Source organism: Alligator sinensis, unplaced genomic scaffold (assembly GCF_000455745.1).
Source record: "Alligator sinensis unplaced genomic scaffold, ASM45574v1 scaffold31_1, whole genome shotgun sequence".
Lineage (NCBI taxonomy): Eukaryota > Metazoa > Chordata > Crocodylia > Alligatoridae > Alligator > Alligator sinensis.
This window is the reverse complement of record NW_005841884.1, coordinates 3307188-3327396: the sequence shown is the minus strand read 5'-3', so window position 1 is coordinate 3327396 and position 20209 is coordinate 3307188. Positions and strand designations below refer to the sequence as shown.

Sequence of the window (20209 nt, the reverse complement as noted above, 5' to 3'; positions counted from 1 at the left end):
TCCTTCCCAAGGACACCCTGCCTATCCACTCCCTCTTGCACACAGTCCAAACCTAGAAATATACTGCTGGAGACACTCTAGGGTCATTCTTTTGTGGCTACTGTCAAGACCTCTAATTCCAGAGGTCACAAAGGTTTAAATGGACAATCCCAGAGCATCTCTAGCAGTGTATTCCTAAGTTTGGAGCTTGTGAATGCAATTGGGTGGTGAGGCATACTCAGGAATATCTCGTCTGGGGCACACTGCTAACATATTGTAGACATGTCCATAGAAATGTAGGGCTGGAAGGGAGTTAATGAAGTCATCTGGTCCAACTCCTGCCCTGAGGCAAGTTAAGTAGAACATCCCAAGAAATAAACTTCCTTTTAAAACCTTGCAAAGAATAGGGTTGCAGAACCTCCTTACATAGCCTCTTCCAGTGCTTCACTACACTTGTGTTAGGAACATTTTTTTCTCTCACTATGTTGTCTTTCCTGCATGTTTGGCCAATTGCTTGTCTGTGTCACCATCTGTTATTGGCTTTTGTGGAGCTTGCGCCCCGCTCCGCCCAGTCTATCAGAGTGTTGCCTCTCCCCTCAACTTTCCTGCCACGACTTGGATGTTAACATGCACATTAAGAGGGGTCTACAGTGGAGATCTTTATCCTGGAGGGGCCTCCTGATAGACGGTGGTGCTCATGGTCGTCCTACGTGGTGTTCCACGGGGCTCTGCCTCCCCTACACCCCGTCCACGCGCTAGCCGCTGGGTGATGTGTTCTAGATGTTTCCAGGCCTTGTATGATGGCCTCAGACCGGTTCTCCGGTTCTCGGTTGCTCTCCCTCCTCCTCGGAGAGATTTCTCCTTTTTTCCTTTTTTTTCTTACAGAAAATACTCCTCCGAATTATGAGGAGCTGCAAGATGATCCCCCTGATTCCAGCTCCCTCTTGGATCCTCCGCTGTCTCCTCTCCCCTACCAACGGCCGGGAGCTCCCTTGCCTCCTGAGCGTCAGCTACTTCAGGAGCCTGAGAGAGTGCCTCTGCGTGCACTGTCTGCCTTCTGCTCTGCCTCCCACAGAAGGCTTAAAGCTGTTCCCTAAGCTGCCTGCTTGAGACCCGCAGGCTGGGTCCTCTCCTCTCTGTGCCAGAGTTTGCCGCACGAGCTGCCTGCCCGTACTTTCTCTCTCCTCGCTCTACCGGCATTTTTAAATCCTCCCACAGCGGCCGATACGGCCTCCTGCGCCGCTGTTCCCCGGCGCCAGGAACAGCGAATGCCACAGCTGGCATAATGCCGGTTCACGCGGCTGCAGCTGCGAACGCGGCTCCCGCTCCCGCTGTTCTTCGGCAGGTACGTACGCCCCTCTGGGGGCTTGCTCTCGGGGTCTGGGGTCCGCGGGTTCTCTTTTCTCTCCCTCAAGAGCCTGTGGGGGCGCCTTGCCGCCACACCTTTCCTTCCCTGTTAAGTAATGTACATATACTTTCTTTTGTTCTTACTTCTAATGCATTGATAGAACCTTTTTGTGTTGCCTTGTATGTCCCTTGCTATGCTAATAAACCTGCCTTTCAACTACAAAACTAGATGCTGGAATCTAACACTTTAAGTCCCTATAGTAGAGCCATATAAATGTTATCATCTGGTTCCTGTGGAGACTAGGATCTTAGCTCTGAGATCTGGAAACTTTGATACTATGTATATTCTTTATCTCTCTCATTATGGACCATTCTTAAATCTGCTCACAGAGGGCACTGACAGAAGTGTAACTCCCAGGTCTAACTCATGGGGCTTCACAGAAAGCACCATGAGTTAGATCAACTACCCACCCGCCACCACCCAACCAAACCAACATTTGCTGTTGGGTCTTTTGTGGAGGTGGGGAGGGGTGGCAGGGATTGAGCTCCACTTTGGAGCTGATCTAGTTGAGGAACTGCCTGTCTGCAGCCTGTCTCCCCTAACCGCCCCCACCCCCCCTGCAGCTATGATGCTGTCTGCAGAATGGGAGGAGGAGAAGGGAGGGGATAGAGCTGGGGGCTGGGGGTTGCCTCAGGCACAGGAATTTAGAAAAGTTTGCAAATGCTTTGGAGTGCTTTCATCCAAACCCTCATGTAATGAGAGTTAATTTGTCTTGTGTTCAGGCACATTTAAAGTGCTCTGCAGCCATGCACTTCTGTTAGGGCACAGCCATGGAGCACTTTCAAGGGACTGATCACACAAGAAATGCCACTTCTGTCAGTTTTCTTTAAGTCATGTCTATGGTGGTGACAGCCTTGTCCTGAGCTGAACTAAGAACATCCTCAAGGCCACTCTACTTTGTACAGGCTATCCATAGTCCCAATAATAGGCTTTTGGAGGACTACAGAGGACTCGATTTGTGTTTCCACCTGTGCCCTAACCTCTGGAGTCCCACTGAGTTTTCTTTTTGCCCCTCTGCTCAATATCTTTATAACTTTCTTAAGGAGATTGTTGAACTAAAATGCCAGCAATGTGCAGATGACACTCATCTATATAGTACCTTCTTGTCTAAAATGAATAGCACTACCTCTCTTCAAGGTCCTAAGAGAGATCAGCAACTGGTTGGAGAACATTGATAAGTTAAGAGAAGGTAAAAGAAGGACTGAGGCCACAGTTTATTTTTGTAGGTCAGAGAAACAAAAAAATCCCTTTCCCATGTGTACCTGGTAAGAAGACTGTGCCCTCTGCTCTTGGACTTAGACTCAGCCAGACTGATCCACATGTTTATGACTTCCAGAGCTGGTTACAGTAATTTGTTGTACCTAGCTATAAGGCTACTGACTGAAAAAGTTGTTGGTTGGGAACCCACCAGTCTGTCTTATTCATCAGTAAAGGATACCAGGAACATACTACCCTTTGTCCTTGCTGTCCTCATGGGATCCTCACATTTTAAGGTTTCTGTGCTCACCTTCAAAGCTTTCCACAAGAGTTGTCCAGCTACCTGGAAGGGATGCCTCATCCTTTATGATCATGATACACTCTCACAGAACAATGGAAATGTGTGTGTTCAGGAGCCAGAGCTGTCTTGGCATTTGGTCTAAAAATCTGGAAATCCAAGAAAACAGCATGGTTATGAACCTTAGCTGCTTTAGAGCAAAGTGGAAAACTAACCTTTTCAACCCAGCCTTCCCACACTAACACATTGCACACAGGTATGTGGTCCAAACCTTACTGGCAGGATGGCTGACAGAATTGATGTGCAAACTTTGTAACCTTGGGAGACATTTAAGGCCTGATCAGAAGGCTACTGAAGTCAGTCAGAAACCTTTCATTATCTTCAGTGGGTTTTGGGTCAAGCTCTCAGCTGCTTTGATGGGAGCAAGATAAGAACTTGGTGGCATGACAGAGATGGATTATTGCAAAATATGTCAGGCACTGCCATCTAATTTATCTAGGACAATTTGTTTCTACTGTGCTGAGACACCCAGATTGAAATTTGGCCTGATTAAAACTAATGGAAGTTTTACCATTGACTTCAACAGAGCTAAGATTTTACCGCTGAAAATGAACGCAAATCAAATGCATAAAACATCACTTCTGAAAATCAGGTTTAATATATTTAGCTTGCAGTTTAGTTTCCTGATTCTCCAGTTTTGCACAAGTGAGAAACTTTATTTCAGTTAGTCTAAAGTTGATACAGTGGAATGAAAAATAACGTTTAACTTTTTACAGTAAAAGTAAATAGTTTATTGTATTTGCAAATAAAATGGTAAAGAAAAAGAAGAATGATGTGAAATTGAGATAAATCAAAGGAGAATAATGTAGAGGGAAGTCCCAAGGCAGACTGGGTGGCTTTTCTAGCATTCATATTTATGATTCAGATAAAAGAGCAGGATTTGAGATGAAAGTTCCTACATGATTTCAGATCTGAAGTCCCATTTTCAAGTTTAACTTTGTCACTTACACCTAAATCTCATTGTAAGCCAAAGCAATTTAGACATTAAAGGACCTAACTCAGTCTGAAAATTCAGCTTCTAATTCACTTCAGTACTTTTAAAAATGTTACCCCAGATACTTTATCACTAACAACTTTTTGTTGTTAATTTTATTTTCTGTTAAATTAAACGAAGATAGAAATAAAAAGGTAGGAGATGGTCTTTCCCAACAAATTGCTTCTAAAAATAGCCCTGCTTGGGTCTTACTAAAAGGAAAACAAACTTTTGGTTTATTCAGCCAAAGCAAACAGCCTCAGTGATGTGAATATCTGGCCACAGGAATATATTTTTTTCCTTATAGTGCAGACAAGTAGTCTGCATCTGCTGCTGTTCAGGAAGACTATTGTATGCTAACAGCTCTTTTTCCTCACTTCTTGTAAATGCACTGGCATTTGCATATTCCAGTAATATACCCACAAGCCAATTTTCACAGCTTCCAACACAAGCAAGATGTTTGAGAAAAAGGACTTACCAGGACAGAAGCTCATTAAAAGTTTTTTAAAAAGACAACTATCATGAAGAAGTGCATTTTTAAATTTCTTCACTGACTTCAAAAAATGTGTAAGCTCTACAGTTATGGTAAGTATACCCAATAATAAGGAATAAGTGTTTTAAAAGAAAAAAGAGCGCAGTTCCACCAAATAATAATTATTCATTTGCATTATAGCAACCCATCACTGAGTTGGGGTTCCTTCCCTTTGCCATTACATAAGGCTTTCATGCACATTGTGAGTAATGATCCATCACTGAGTTGGGGTTCCTTCCTTTGCCATTACATAAGGCTCTCACGCACATTGTGAGAAAGGATCCATCACTGAGTTGGGGTTCCTTCCCTTTGCCATTACATAAGGCTCTCACGCACATTGTGAGAAATGATCCCTGTCCCACAGAGTTTAAAGCTGAATAAACCAGACAGATAAAGGTTGAAAGAGAGATAGTGGTAATGTTCCCATTTTAAAAGATGGGAAAGTAGAGCATAAGGAATAGAGAACTTGGTTCAGTGCTCACTCACTGGTAATGATTTTCCTGGATGGCTTAAGTGACTTGCCCAAAATCACAGAGGGAGCCTATAACAGAGCTAGGAATTAAACACAGATGCCTTGACTCTGAATCTAATGCCTTATCTACAACCACAGCCTTCTTCTAGGTGTGCATGGGTTGTGAAGACATTTTGTCAACAAATTCAAAATGAGTCCAAACAATACAGTTGATCACCCCACTGGTTTTGCTTGATTATTGAATTAATTTGATAAGTGGAGCCTTCCCAGGGTGTATTTTCATTGAATCTTTATTTTCTCTGTCAGATTTAAAGATGGTGATTTGGGTCTAATAACCAAATCATAGCTATTACTTCAACATTTTACTCTTTCTGCTTTAGCATAAGCCAATATATCTATCTACCTAATCTGTCTGATATATTGGCATTGCTGAAACATCTATCATCATTGTGTCTGAAGCTGGAATTTTATAAGATGCCTCGGGGAGTGAAACACCAAACTCTCGTTGTTTTTCAGAGAGCGTATGTTAAAATGAGTATTGTTCAAAAGTGAATTAATGGCTTTACACACAAATTCTTAGCGAATTAATTCTCTGCTCAAAGAATAAGTGTTGTGGTTCATCTGATAAAAACCCTTTTTGTCAAAATAACTGATAGGTATTCCATGAATAGCCTTAGTTTTGAGGAATTATATTTTCCAATGGGAAATATGTTGTTCAAAAAATGTACAACTGTGGCTCCCAGAAGAGTGAGATAATAATGGTGAAATAATGAATATATTTTTTTTAATGACGAGGAGGAGGATTTTAAGATTCTCTCAACTTCCAAGGGGATTTTGACACAATTTGCATTTTAAATTAATGGGTTCTACATCTAACTCCCTTAACTGGCACAAATATCCCTGCCATTCATTTTAAAAGTCTCTAGACCTTAAAAAAAAGAAGATTTTGTTTTTTAGTAGGATAATCCTCTATTATGATTCTTATGCTATGCCCATCAGCATGGTATCTAAGGAGGTCAGTAAATGTCATACTTCCTATTACATTTCTGGAAGATAAGGCACAACGGACTACTATAAAGATGATGGCTATGGCAAACAAGCAAAACAAATACAGCTCAAGAAAGTCTGGCATCTATTCATTCACATTTTTAAGACTACATTGAGCCCCACTGTTTATTTTCTGTTGATATCCTGGAATTATGTTCTTGTCTCCATTAACTGAGTTAAGAGTTTGACAAATGTTCAACAGCCTGGGTGTGTATCTGAGTTGAGAAGGCAGATGGGCATGTATTTACGAGTTTCTGAATCAGGGGTATTCCTGGGAAGTTTCCTTTTTCTGGGAATTTCCTCACTTTCCTTTTAGAGACATCCTCTTAGACGCGTCATTTCTGGTTGACAGAAATAAAAGGAGAGCTGAAGGCAGAAGGAACACACTGAACTGACTCAGCCCGCTGAGTCTTATCGCAAGAACAGCTAGTGTGACTTAGTGAGGGAAAACCATCTCCAAGAAGCATCTTTAGCAAGCTGCCACATAGCACTAGGGAATCACAGCTACACTTGGTAAGTATAATGGGCTTTAAAATATTTCTATTTTATTTCATTTCACAAAAGTGGCTTTATACAGATGTATTGCACAGGTTACTTAAGTATCCAGTGTGCCTCAACACTAAGATCTGCTTTAAACAATACGGTGTGCCAGTGGAAAGTCTTGTTAATTCCACAGAAAGATTTGTAAAATAATGTGTAGAAAAGATTCTGCAGACAATAATATTCTATGGCATTATTGTGTTGTAGGAAGGCAGTGTTATAATTTTGCTTGTTTGTTTTTTGCAGACATCTCTTCATTAAGCCAAGTGAGGAAAAGATTCTCAGAAATATGAATTGCCTGGGGTTCTTGTCTGTTCTCATCTATGGTAAGCAAGTGTGTCTCTAAGTCGGAAACCTTTTAGACTGGAATGGCACTGATGCTTCTTCTGAACTCTGAAGAATGGGATTCAGTACCTGGGTTAATTAGCATTAGGACATATTCATGCCGAATACATGAGGCATAATGGCAAGTTTCCCTTTCCCCCACCAAAGCAATAAGTAGCTATGAATGGGTAGGTATGGTACCCATCCTCTGTGAACACTGATTGGACATATTCTTGCCAACCCTATTTTAGATATTGGTATATTTATTTGGAAGCCTGTAATGTAACTTTGTATAAAATAATTGCTACCATTGTCTAAAGCTTAAATATATACTGGTACATGACTGCAAAATCCATTTAGATGTAGATATATTCTCTTTTTAGAAAAAATATTGTTCTCTATTTGCATTAAAATCTGCCCAAGCGGGCATGAATTTGGGATCCCACTGTACAAAATTATTATTTTTACTTGGTTTTGGAATGACATTTTGACAATGACACCTTAAGTTTTTTTACCAAGATTTCTCTGCTGTTCCTATTCCTTTCACTCTGTCTCATGTAATTTTTGTTTTAAATCTCTCAATACTATGTGCTGCAACCCTAGGTGCTAACTTTTTGCTGATTAGTTCTTTTGAAAAGGGGAATTTTAATGCTTTTGATAAAATGCAACGATGTAAAAAGATACAAAAGTGGACACTGATCACCAGTTAGAAAGCTCAAATTGAAGAGTACCAACTTCTTGGCATCTTTTCTTTCTAGGATTTATGATGCTGGAGGAAGGCGATTGTTGGACATATCATTATTCAGATGAAAACAAGACTTACAGTGAAGCTGAGAATTGGTGTAAAGAACACTATACAAACCTGGTCGCCATTCAAAATAAGGAGGAAATTCACTACCTGAATGAAATGTTACCCTTCAGTCCAAGTTATTATTGGATTGGAATCAGAAAAAATAATGGTGTATGGACCTGGGTAGGAACAAATAAACAACTGACAGATGAGGCTACAAACTGGGCTGCGGGTGAACCAAACAACAAAAAAAATGACGAGGACTGTGTTGAAATCTACATCAAAAGAAAAGAAGACTTTGGCAAGTGGAATGATGAAAGTTGTATGAAGAAGAAAGTTGCCTTGTGCTATGCAGGTACAATATGCAATCAGTCCCTATGAACATATGTGAAAATACAAGTGAAGGTTTAGTAGCTAGCTTATATACATCAACATTAAACACTGTGACTACATTAGGTCCTGATTCTACAACCATATGCATATGCCTAACTTAGGTATGTAAATAGTCTATTGAGTTCAGTGGAACCCCCCACATACTTAAAGTTAAACATGAGCTAAATGTTTGCAGAATTAAGGTGTGTTAGGGCTTCTGTGCCACACATCCATACTGAGTGCTTCACAGTCTCATAGAAGGTTTTTTGTGAATTAAGTCACTAAGCTGTCTATGACATGGCTATTTCCAGCCACTGGAATACTTTTGTCAGTAGCTAGGTTTGGCAGGATATTTTGATTTTGGAAATGCAATTGCTCAGTAAGAAAGCAATTTCAAATGGCAGAACCCTCCCCCTCTTGCTATGCAAACTTGACCATGGTGTATTCTTTCCTGGATTAGGAAGCACTGAAAATATTAACTAGAAAATGTGGTAGATCATTTTATAATATGTTGAATTTCCTTCCAGCTTCCTGCAAGCCCTCTTCCTGCAGTGGCAATGGTGAATGCACTGAGACCATTAACAGTCATAACTGCAGCTGTTCTCCTGCATTTTTTGGGCCAGAGTGTGAGCATGGTAAGGTTAATTTTCACTGCTTTTCAAATAGGAAGACGAATGTGTCAGTCAGTGTTCATTTAGTCTAATTAGATTATTCCTCTTACTACTGAGAAAGTGATGCTGATCATACACTTGCTTTTCTTCTATTGTAGCTGTGACTTGTGCCCCATTAAAAGCCCCTGAACATGGGACTTTGAGTTGCATCCATGCAGTGGAGGGTGTGAGCTTTAGCTATGAATCATACTGCCAGGTTCAGTGTGAAGAAGGTTATGAATCAACTGAATTGAAAGGAGTATCGTGTACCTCTTCTGGAAAATGGTCTGCACCCATGCCAACATGTAGAGGTAAACTTCTAAAGAAACTCTGGTCCAGATTCTTAGCTAGCTTATACTGACATAGCTCCATTGACTTCAGTGCTTTATATTTTAAGGTGAATTTAGAATAGTTGACATATTTGTAGCTGGTAGGCCCTTTTTTGCCCCCAGAGAGGTACAACAAATGCAATCAGTGCCTCAGCCCTGACCTAGATTTATTTAAGAGAATATTTTCTCCAACCCTTACTGATGTCAAAGTGATTGAGCCTTAGCAGCCCATCCTACTCCTGATTTTCTGCCAACATAAAGGCCATTCACTGCCAGTTGTATCAGTATTTTTGTGATGTAAGCATTTATAGACTAGGAAATAGCATGAGGGACATTAGCTCATTGAATATATGTCAACAAACAGTTATCAACAGGAAAAAACTTTTGACAACCAACTTGGATAAAAGTTGAACTAGCAACCTAGATATAATATAATTAAAAAAATGGTCTCTCATTTTTGAGGCCGTGAGATGCTCATAATATGTGATCTCTTAACATTTTCTTAATCCGCAAGGCAATAGAGTTATTTTCTAAAGCTCACCTCTCTTAATTAGCTCCAAACTGACCTCAATGATATTCCATGTGATTTTTCAGCTGTGAAATGTGGTGCATTGAAGGCTCCTAGTCATGGTTCCCTCAACTGTACTCAACCGTCCGAAAGCTTGGTGTGGAATTCCACCTGCAAGTTTGCCTGTGAAGAAGGGTTTGTGTTGAGGGGCTCAGACAAGCGGCAGTGTCGCTCTTCTGGAGAGTGGGATGGACAGCAGCCAGAATGCAAAGGTACCACTCTTCACCACTGCTCTTCAGAATATACACGTCACTCATTATTTACATACGTGTTTACAGAGCATTAAAACTAACTGCTGATGTGCTCTCTCTGTGTTTCAGCTGTGACATGTGAAGCAGTAAACATCCCTGATAAAGGCATTGTGATTTGCAGCCATCCTAATCCAGAACTCCCTTACAACTCAACCTGTAAGTTCCACTGTGAGGAAGGCTATGCACTAAGTGGCTCACCCAAAATTCAGTGCACAGCACCAGGACAATGGTCAGCGCCATTTCCAAAGTGTGAAGGTAGGCCTTTATTATTTAGAATAATCAAGTAGGACAAGCAGCAATAACAATAATAGCAATAATTCTTACAATTTAGAAATGCTTTTCATAAATAGGTCACAAATGCTTTGCAAACCAGGTTAATATTCTTGTTCCTATTTTATTTATTGGGGAAGTAAAGCCCAGGGAGTGGAAACAATGCCCGTGAAATCTATTTCCACAAGAAACATGATGTTATACCTCAAATGCTGTCCATTTGAGTTTAAAAAGTTGTGGTTACAGAGTTGTTTCACTTAAGTCCATTCAGCTAGTTACAAGCATTATACCAGCCTTTTGAATTCATGTAACAACTTGCTTCTGGAATACCCAAATCATAGTATGCTTCAGAGAGAGATCACTGAGAGAGAATCTCTCTAAGAAGTGAAATGCAGATAGCTGCAGGGTAAGATTTCCTAGATATTTCTCAGCACCAGCAATGGGGCAAAATTTAGATAATTTCTCAAAGATCATTGTAGATCTTATACATACATTATGGTATATTGGCTGCCCAGTGTAAAAGCCGAAGTCCCTTAAAATCCCCTTTCTTGTCCCGAGACATTCAGACCCCACCACCCTTAGTTATTTTCTGAATGTACAAAGTAATAGAGTAACTCTTCAGGATTCATTTAGAGTCCATGTACATTTTATTGCAACATAGAAAAAAGCATTTATTTTAGTTGGCTCCACGGTGATCTCAATGATATTCCATGTGATTTTTCAGCTGTGAAGTGTGGTGCATTGAAGGCTCCTACTCATGGTTCCCTGAACTGTACTCAGCCGTCTGAAAGCTTAGTGTGGAATTCCACCTGTGAGTTTGTCTGTGAGGAAGGGTTTGTGTTGAGCGGCTCAGACAAGCGGCAGTGTTGCGCTTCTGGAGAGTGGGATGGACAGCAGCCAGAATGCAAAGGTACCATTCTTCACCACTGCTCTTCAGAATATTCAGGTTGCTCATTATTTACATGCATTTTCGCATAGCATTAAAACTAACTGCTGATGTGGTCTCTTTGCATTTCAGCTGTGGAGTGTGAAGCAGTAAAAGTGCCTGAAAAAGGCTTTGTCAGTTGCACTCAACTTGATCCAGAACTCATGTACAGCTCGACCTGTGAGTTCCACTGTGAGGAGGGCTATACACTAAGTGGAACATCCAAAATTCAGTGCACAGCAGAGGGGCAGTGGTCACAACCATTCCCAAAGTGTGAAGGTAGGCCTTTATTATTTAGAAATAATGAAGTAGTAAAAGTAGCAATAATAATAATAGTAATAATGCTTACAACTTGGAAAGCACTTTTCATACATAGGTCAGAAATGCTTTGCAAACCAGGTTAATATTATTGTCCCCATTTAATTGACTGGGGATGTAAGGCCCAGAGAGTGGAAACAATGCTTATGAAATCTATTGCCACAAGAAGCATGATGCTATACCTGTACGGCTGTCCATTTGAGTTTAAGAAGTTACTCCTGGGTAGTCAAGTGAAAAAGCTCTGTAAGTCCATACAGCTAGTTACAAGAGTTATACCAGCCTTTTGAATTCATGTAACAACCTGTTTCTGGAATACTCAAATTGTAGCATGCTTCAGAGAGAGCTCACGGAGAGATCATCTCTCTCAGTAGTGAAATGCAGGTAGCTGTAGAGTAAGATCTTCTAGACATTTCTCAGCACCAGCAATGGGGCATAATTTAGATAATTTCTCAAAGATCTTTGTAAATTTTATATATATATTGTGCTATATTGGCTGCCCAGTGTAAATGCCAAAGCCCCTTAAAACCCCACTTCTTGTCCCCTGAGACATTCAGACCCCACTACCCTCAGTTATTTTCTGAACATGCAAAGTGATAGAGGAACTCTCCAAGATCAATTTGTAGTCCACGTACATTTTACTGCAACATAGTAAAAAATGGAATTTTCTTTGTTGGCTCCATACTGACTTCAGTGATATTCTGTGTGATTTTTCAGCTGTGAAGTGTGGTGCATTGAAGGCTCCTACTCATGGTTCCCTGACTTGCACTCACCCATCTGAAAGCTTATTGTGGAATTCCACCTGTGAGTTTGCCTGCGAGGAAGGGTTTGTGTTGAGTGGCTCAGACAAGCTGCAGTGTCGCGCTTCTGGAGAGTGGGATGGACAGCAGCCAGAATGCAAAGGTACCATTCTTCACCACTGCTCTTCAGAATACACATGTCACTCATTATTTACATACATGTTTGCATAGCATTAAAACTAATTGCTGGTGTGATCTTTGTATGTTTCAGCTGTGAAGTGTGAAGCAGTAAATATGCCTGATAAAGGCATTGTGATTTGCAGTCACCCTAATCCAGAACTCCCTTACAACTCAACCTGTGAATTCCAATGTGAGGAGGGATATGCACTAAGTGGATCGTCCAAAATTCAATGCACAGCACAGGGACAGTGGTCACAGACTTTCCCGAAGTGTGAAGGTAGGACTATCATTTAGAAATAATTAAATAATGCACACATGCATATCTGCAAGAAACATTATACCTTGAACCCTTTGTATGATGCTAGTATAAATTGGTGTCTGTAAGCAGTTTGCAGCACTTGTGAATTTGGTCTCAAACAATTCCTATAAAGATCTTTAACTCCAAAACATGCAGAAATTGAGTTAGCTAAATGCAGGACTAATACAGGCTCATCAGTTCTTTCTGAAATACCTGAGCTCTGTTAGATTTTAGAGAGGAAGATCCTTGAAATATCAGGACTTCTGTTAGAAACTGTATTAATTATTCAAATGTGTTTTTTGTATTTCAGTTGCACAGTGTGAAACCTTGATTCTGCCTGAGAAGGTCTCCATGAATTGTTCACATCCTATTGGTGACTTTGCATATGGAACAGTCTGTGAATTCAGCTGTACTGAGGGATGGTTGCTAAATGGTTCTAATATTCTTGAATGTGATGGTTCAGGAAACTGGACTTCAAGTCTGCCAACATGTGAAGGTATGTTGTATTCTTGCTTGTTTAGCAAACTTGAAGATGCCTTAGTTTTGTAACTAGATTAGAACACGAGGAACACTGGAATGGAACAAGTCCGTCTTTTATCATATCCAGTGTGCTGGTCAGGAAAAAAACACCTGTTCCACTGAAAATTTAGACATTAACAAGATAACAATAAATAATTTTCATCAAACCTTTGGTGGAAATAACTGGAATTTTATTTTTAAAACATTAAAACTCAAAACCTGATTTTTTTTTTTTTTTTGGCTTTCACTGAAAAGTATCTGACTTTGGGTTTTTGGTTTTCTGTTTAAATAAATGAAAAATGTCAAAGAAACCAGAGAATGTTTTGAAAGAGCATTGTTTAGTCAAAAACCTAATCTTCCCTATATAAAAAAAAATGTTCAAATAGAATATTATGAACTAACTCTACTTCCAAACTCACATTTTCCTTTAATTTAAAAAAGGTTCAGCATTGGCTTAATGTTGATCTCTGAAAGCAAAAGTGGGCCAATGCTGAGCACTTGTCCAAATCCTATCTATTATCCCTAAGTTTCAGAAACTGATACTTTTCCTCCCATTAACCCTTACCTAAATCGTAAAGCTTATGAATTTCAGTAGGATTACTTACAGAATAAGAAACCACTTCCTGAATGGCAGTCAAGGTGTCAGAATCTGGTGTAAAAGGCCCATAACAAAGTGACAGCAAAGAACAATGGTATCATTTGTCATACCAGGGTAGAAGCTGGAGTGATCCTTCCAAATGGCACCATCTTTAATCCGATCTCAAATAGGACAATTGTTAGTTTTCAGCTTTCTGCTTTTGGGTACAGCATAGGCCTACACTTAACAGGAGAAATCCCAAAGCAGCTCTGGAATGAATGGAAATGGGATGAATAGCAAATATTGCAGAGAACCTGCATTCCTCTTGATTTCATAAAATCTCCTTTTTACATCCTAGCTCCCCGAGTTCCTGAGGAATTGGTTAGTTATGTCACAGTTGGAATAGCAGCAGCAAGTGCTTCGTTCCTGTCTACAGCATCCCTCCTTATTTGGCTTGTAAAGCGGCTTCGCAGGAAAGCAAAGAAGTTTACTCCTTCCAGGTAAGTTATATCTCAAAAAACACATGAGACCCATTGCATTCATTCACTCTTTGCTAATCATATTGCTGTGTAGAAAAGTTTCCTATAAAATCCTTTCTATTTTATATTACAGTAGCTGCCAGAGCCTCAGCTCAGAAGGTACCTTTCAAAGTGCTGCTCACCTCATCTAAGTTAAAGTGACCCAGGTAAGATATGTGGGACATCTATTCTCATAGTGTAATTCCCTTTTTAAAACAAACAGAATCCAGGAGCTTTATCAAGGCCTTTAATTTTTGTGTAATTGCAGAAACAGGACTAGCCCCTTACTACCTTAGGACTCCTAGCATATATGTGGTGGTGGTAGGGAACATAAAAATAACTAGAAATGGATAAAGTAATTGATTCAGGGGTGGATGTTCACATGACCTAAAGATACTTGTAGTAGTTTCTATGTCTGTAATATGGAAAAGTAGAAACCTGTGCCTAAATCTTCCTATTTTAAAAGGCATGATTCTTTTATTTCTTCAGGAACTGAAGTCACCTCTACTTGTGCCTTAAAACACCTCAGGGAGCAGAACTGCATCATAATCAGGAACTGGGCCAGAGGTTGCTGCATCTTGTTGACAGGATGATTTGTCTTGTATTTGCAACTAAATGTACTCAGTTATCTGATACTTTTGGATAACAAGCGATGGATAAAACACAGGCCTTTTACGAAGAGACCATGCAGACCTTAGTCAGTGTACAGCTACAGGAACTAAGAGCTGTCTATGCAGTCTCAGGATAGATATCAAATATGCTGGTGCCTCAGGGGAGATGCTGAACACTTCTAAAGTCTATGTCAAAATACATGGGTGGAGGGAACAATGTGTATTATACCCAGCTGTCTCTCCCACAGAGACAACTAAATTGCATTCCTTAAAACAAACTAATTGGGATGGGAAATATTTATTGAATTGCTTTGTCAGTGAATCATTGATCTGGTTCACTGACCATTGTGGAAGTCAATTTACTGTAAATGTGTTGCAGTAGATAAATGTGCCTATAACAATATGGCCAAAGCCTTGGATTTCTGCTGCACATCCTAGAAAGTTTTTTATATTCTAACTTTAAACAATTGTCTATCAGAATACAAATGAAGCTATTAATTACAGTAGATACTATGATTTCTGGATTCAGCAAAATAGATCTGAAATAATTCATCCCTATGGGATTAGGTATTGTAATATATGTAAATATATACTTGATTTCTTGTGCACTTTCTTCTGTTTGTATAACTCTGCTCTTTGAAAAATCACAGAACCACTGTGGAATATTTCTTCATGCGTAAAAAGTTGTTTTGGGTGACTTTGAAGGCAAAAGCTCAGCTGGTCTAAATAACCCCAATGCCATTTATACCAGCTGAGGATGTGCCTCTCCATCTTTTAAACTCCAAGGTACACTTTTTAGGATATCTGTGCACTATTTAAAAATAAACTGGAAGCATCAGATGATTTTTGTATTTAACAAGTGCAATCTGTTTGGCTTTTAGAAGGGGTTTTAAATTATCAGTCTGTTTTTAAATAAGTTATATATTTAATTTATTTATGGTTCCACATCCATGGCTGATTTTTGTTTCAATCTGATATGTGCTGTGCGCTATCTCATTGTGTATAATAAAAAGGTTTATGATGAATATGTGTAATTAATCTGCTTTGTCTCAGGTGTGACTATTTCTTTGGTAAAAGATACAATGAAAAAAGAGTGGCGAAGGTGGTAGGGTTTGGGAATGTAGGACACTGGCTTGCTTCCACCCATCTGCTTTCCTTTATTATTCTTTGTAACATAGCTGAGAGGAGAGTGGCCAGAAGATGGCACACTATGCCTATCACTTGATGGCTGCTTGAGTACCATGGCATATAAACAGTCCAAACGCAAGGTCCTGAAATTAAAATTGAGGAGCACATTACTTTAAACAGATGGAGGTTCAGGAGCACATTACTTAAAACAGATGCCGGTGGCAGAAATATAGGAAGGGAGAAAAGCATTCAGGAAAGATAAGTGCTGGAGACTGTGACCAAGAAAAGAATCAATCAAATGGCATTGCCTCTCACTGCTCTCTCTAAATCCAGACTTTTGAGACTTTGGACCTGTGTTGGGAAAATATAGAGGTTACAGACTAGTAAGTGTGACTCACTGTTCCAGTAATCTATGCAACCAGGTTAGGAGAAGGGTACTTTTTCTTAATAATAAGGAAACATCACACTGTATTTTGGAGTCTAGCCCCATTATTATGGACAAGTTGCTCATCAATTGGCAATATAGGGGCATATCCAGACAAGCATAGATGTGAAGTATGTGGTGCTGCACACCTGTCCATGGTGCCACATACCATACATGCTGCACATACAGGTGTGCCCTGTGCTGCTAATTTGCAGCATGAGGGCTGAGGGTTGACACAGGGAGATCCCAGTGTCAAACCCCATGCCTTAAAGTGAGGTGGTGCACATGGTGGCAGTGTGTGTCCCTGGAAACTGTTGCTCTGGCTCTGGAGCCATGCTCTGGCTGCCAGCCAGGCTCTGTGCTGCCAGATCACTGTGGCTGTAGCCCGGGAGGCCCTCAGGACCCGGGGCAGTTTGTCCCCAGGGAAACACAAGTTCCCACTTGTGGGGGTGCACCCATAGAGTGGCATGTGGACTAACTGTGATTAGTTTATCTGACTTATCTGAGTTGCATTCCAAGAAAATATGGTTTCCCTCTCTGGCTCCTAGTATGGCTGCATTTCTCTTTATTGGTGATTGCACCTGGAATAATGCCTTTTGTTTTTGGACACCACATCACCAGAAAGTTATGGAGGGGTGTACAAAGAATGGAACAAGGCTAATTAAGGGGCTGCAGGAGCTCTTTTTGGTGGAATGGTTACAAGGACTGCAGAGCTTGGCAATGAGGTGGTAAAGAAGGGATGCAATAACATACCATGGATATTTTATGTGTATTGAAAACAGGATGCTATGTGAGAGGGGTCACTTATTGTGGTTCATAGGAGTGAGATCACAGAATGGCGGGGATAATCGGATGAAATTAAGAATGGGAAAACTTGGACTGGATAGCAGGAAAGTGTCTTCAATTTAATCTATCTGCCTTTGGTGCTTACATGGCCCATACTATCGGAGTACAGAAGTCTTGAAAGTTAATATGGGTTTTTTTTGCAATGCCTCTGTGGGGTAGAGAAGTGTTATTATGTCCATTGTGCCAACGGAGAGACCATTAGGTCCTCAAACTGAAACTAGGAAGCAGGGAAATATGATGACCCATACTGCTACTTCCATAACAACAGTGATGCAGCCAATAGAATTAGGGTAGTCATGGCTCCAGGTTGCTGTGTAGCCCAATCAAGCACTCCTAGGATTTCTATGGGCAGGTGGACGTGGAGCTTGAGTCTGAGAAAGGAGAGGGAAATTGTATCAAATTTGTGTGGATGCCAGACCCTTTTTACATCTACTAAAGGGGATCTAAGGATTTTATTCCATCGTAATTTCGGGGGGCTCCTGGAGTTCTTAATATCTGGATTGTCTGCATATTAACACCTGAAACTAGTTTTTAAGCACTCATTATGCAGCATAAAGTTACGTCATTCCAGAGCAGGATTACCTCTGATCTGTGTTACCTAGCTCATATTCCACTAAGGTACAGCCACTTTATAGAACCCTCCCCTCCTCTGGTTGACCTGAATCAGGCCCACTGCCCCCACCCCCAGCCTCCCCAGCACTCCAGATCCCTGCTCACTGCCCCCCTGTCCCACTTACTTGTGGCTGCCTGTGTTGTTGGCCCCAGGGAGCAGGCAGGGAGCAGTCAACCTGTCTGCCTGGCTGCTGCCTCCACTGCTGCTCTTATCCTCCCAGGTAGCAGTGTGGGGAACAGAGGTGCGGGACAGAATGGGAGAGGGGAGAGCCTTACCTTTCAGTCCTCCAGGCTGCTCCTGGCCTGAACATGTGACTGCTCCAAACTCAAGCTAGTACTAACAGCCTTAAGGGGGGGGGGGGGGGGGGCATGTGCCCTCCCTGACAAGTCAGTGAAGGGTGGGTCCCCCTCGACTGATCTCGCTGAGATGGCCGATCGCTGTGGCCACTTCTGGAAGTGGCTGCAGCTGCTTCTGGAAGCACCATAACCCTCCACTCCCCAGCTGGTGCTTGCAGTGGGGGCACCGTTGTTCTTGCCTGACCCCCCTGCCTGCCGCCTACGTGGCAAGCACAGCAGGTCAGGGGGTGCACCGGCGCTCTCAGGGGGTGCACGTGCACCCCCATGCACCCTCTATGCATCGCCACTGACCAGTCAACTTATTTTTGCAGCTCAGTGTAACGTGTAACAAGGCCCTAACCTCTCAGAGTGGATCAGGCCTCAGATGCTGAAAGGTGACAAGGCCTACTCTACACTGGGAACCTGCCCAGTGCCCAGCCTCATGGTTGCTGGACCTTTGCAAATCCCAGAAATACACAAGGAAGGCTGTGATTTTATTTTGGGGGCTAGTTATCCATGTTTGGAACTGGAGCAAATTCCTAGGGTAGGCAAAACCTTGGGGAAATCTCTTGGAAGCATGTCCAAGTAGGCAGTTTGTTGGAAAATGCTGCCTTCATAGTATACTCAAGAATACTTATTACAAACCAATTAATGAGTTGAGAATGCCTATTAATGCATCCCCCTCTTGACAACGTGGGGTCCTACTTTAGGAGCAGATGTAGAGTGTTAATTCTTCAGGTCCCTTGAGGGGACATGCAGATTAGCTTGAAATGCCCTGCTCTGAATCCCTTCTGAAGCTGTTCTAAGGGCTAAACCACCACATGGGTTCTCCAGATTGCCCTTGTATTTGCCCTTTATCTTCATCACTCTTATGACCTACTTCTGAGGAGGAGCATTTCCATGGCACTGACCCTGTTTAGGGGAGATTTGCTCCTGATATCTGTGAGAACAGCACTGGGCCTTATGTTTCTGTCTTTGTTCCTTAGGACTTAACAGACAGTTGTAACCAGAAAAGGCACTTTGAAAATTTTCCCTACCTTACTCCACATATCCTTTTGTCCTGGCTGCCTCTAAACTGGCAAATGTAGCACCTGTAATGAAGCACAGGTGCAGCTCTGTTAGAGCCAGTAACATTCGAAGTAGCAGTGGAGTCAAGCTCAGGTGTATTTACCACCATGTTGTATAAACCTCCTCGGAGGAAATTTTTACAGGGTTTGGATAATTCAGGAGCAAATTACACTTCTCATCGCACAATAGTGATATTAAAGTGGTGGTCTTTCCCACAGGCATTTTCAACCTGCAACAGCCACTGTAGGAGGTAGGGTGGTCATCACAGAGGACATTCTGGTTTTCTGCTACTCTGTCCTCTATTAATACAAAACCTGACACCTTTATGTCCTCTGTTTTTCTCTTCAAGAGAAAAACAGAGGACATAAAGGCGTTGGGTTTCGTATCATAGTTTCGTAGTTTCATAGTTGGTAGGGTCAGAAGGGCCCTGAGCACATCATCATGTCCGACCCCCTGCCATGAACAGGAAAGAGTACTGGGGTCAAATGACCCCAGCAAGGTGTCTATCTAGCCTCCTTTTGAAGACCCCCAAGATAGGAGCGAGCACCACTTCCCTTGGAAGTTGGTTCCAGATCCTAGCCACCCTGACATTGAAGTAGTGCCTCGTGATGTCTAGCCTGAATCTACTCTTCATCAACTTATGGCCATTATTCCTTGTTACTCCCAGTAGTGCTCGGGGAACAGGGACTCTCCCATTGCCTGCTGGTCTCCCCTGGCCAGTTTATAGATGGCCACCAGATCCCCTCTCAGCCTTCTCTTGTGGAGGCTGAATAGGTTCAGGTCTCGTAGCTTCTCCTTGTAGGGCCTGCCCTGCTGGCTCCTGATCATGCGAGTGGCCCTCCTCTGGACCCTCTCGAGGCTATCCACATCCCTCCTGAAGTGCAGCGCCCAGAACTGGACACAGTACTCCAACTGATAAGCACCCCTTGTTTCAGGGGCACCTGGCTAAACCCCTAGGGACAGAGGTAGGGCTGGAAGCCATGTCCAGCAGAGATCCCTTGAACTCTTACTATGCATTTTCTACTTCAGGAACAGCTTTGTGTTCTGAAAAA

The 20209-nt window shown here is 41.7% G+C and overlaps 1 protein-coding gene across 1 annotated transcript; it reads left to right on the top strand.

Moving 5' to 3' along the window:
* Positions 1-1215: 1215 nt before the first annotated feature.
* Positions 1216-15757, top strand: SELE (selectin E). Its single transcript, XM_006017730.2, has 16 exons — positions 1216-1324; positions 6285-6479; positions 6753-6832; positions 7589-7975; positions 8520-8627; positions 8762-8953; positions 9566-9751; positions 9860-10045; positions 10785-10970; positions 11079-11264; positions 12018-12203; positions 12312-12497; positions 12829-13014; positions 13973-14114; positions 14227-14299; positions 14622-15757. The coding sequence occupies exons 3-15, from the start codon at positions 6796-6798 to the stop codon at positions 14282-14284; spliced, it is 2226 nt and encodes a 741-aa protein (XP_006017792.1). The 5' UTR covers positions 1216-1324; positions 6285-6479; positions 6753-6795; the 3' UTR covers positions 14285-14299; positions 14622-15757.
* Positions 15758-20209: the final 4452 nt, after the last annotated feature.

Excerpts from the sequence above, each read along its gene's own strand:
- SELE (XM_006017730.2), top strand. The coding sequence starts at position 6,796 with ATGAATTGCCTGGGGTTCTTGTCTGTTCTCATCTATG. Across the intron at positions 8,628-8,761 it reads TGGGCCAGAGTGTGAGCATG|CTGTGACTTGTGCCCCATTA; the intron begins GTAAGGTTAATT and ends CTTCTATTGTAG. Across the intron at positions 9,752-9,859 it reads ACAGCAGCCAGAATGCAAAG|CTGTGACATGTGAAGCAGTA; the intron begins GTACCACTCTTC and ends TCTGTGTTTCAG.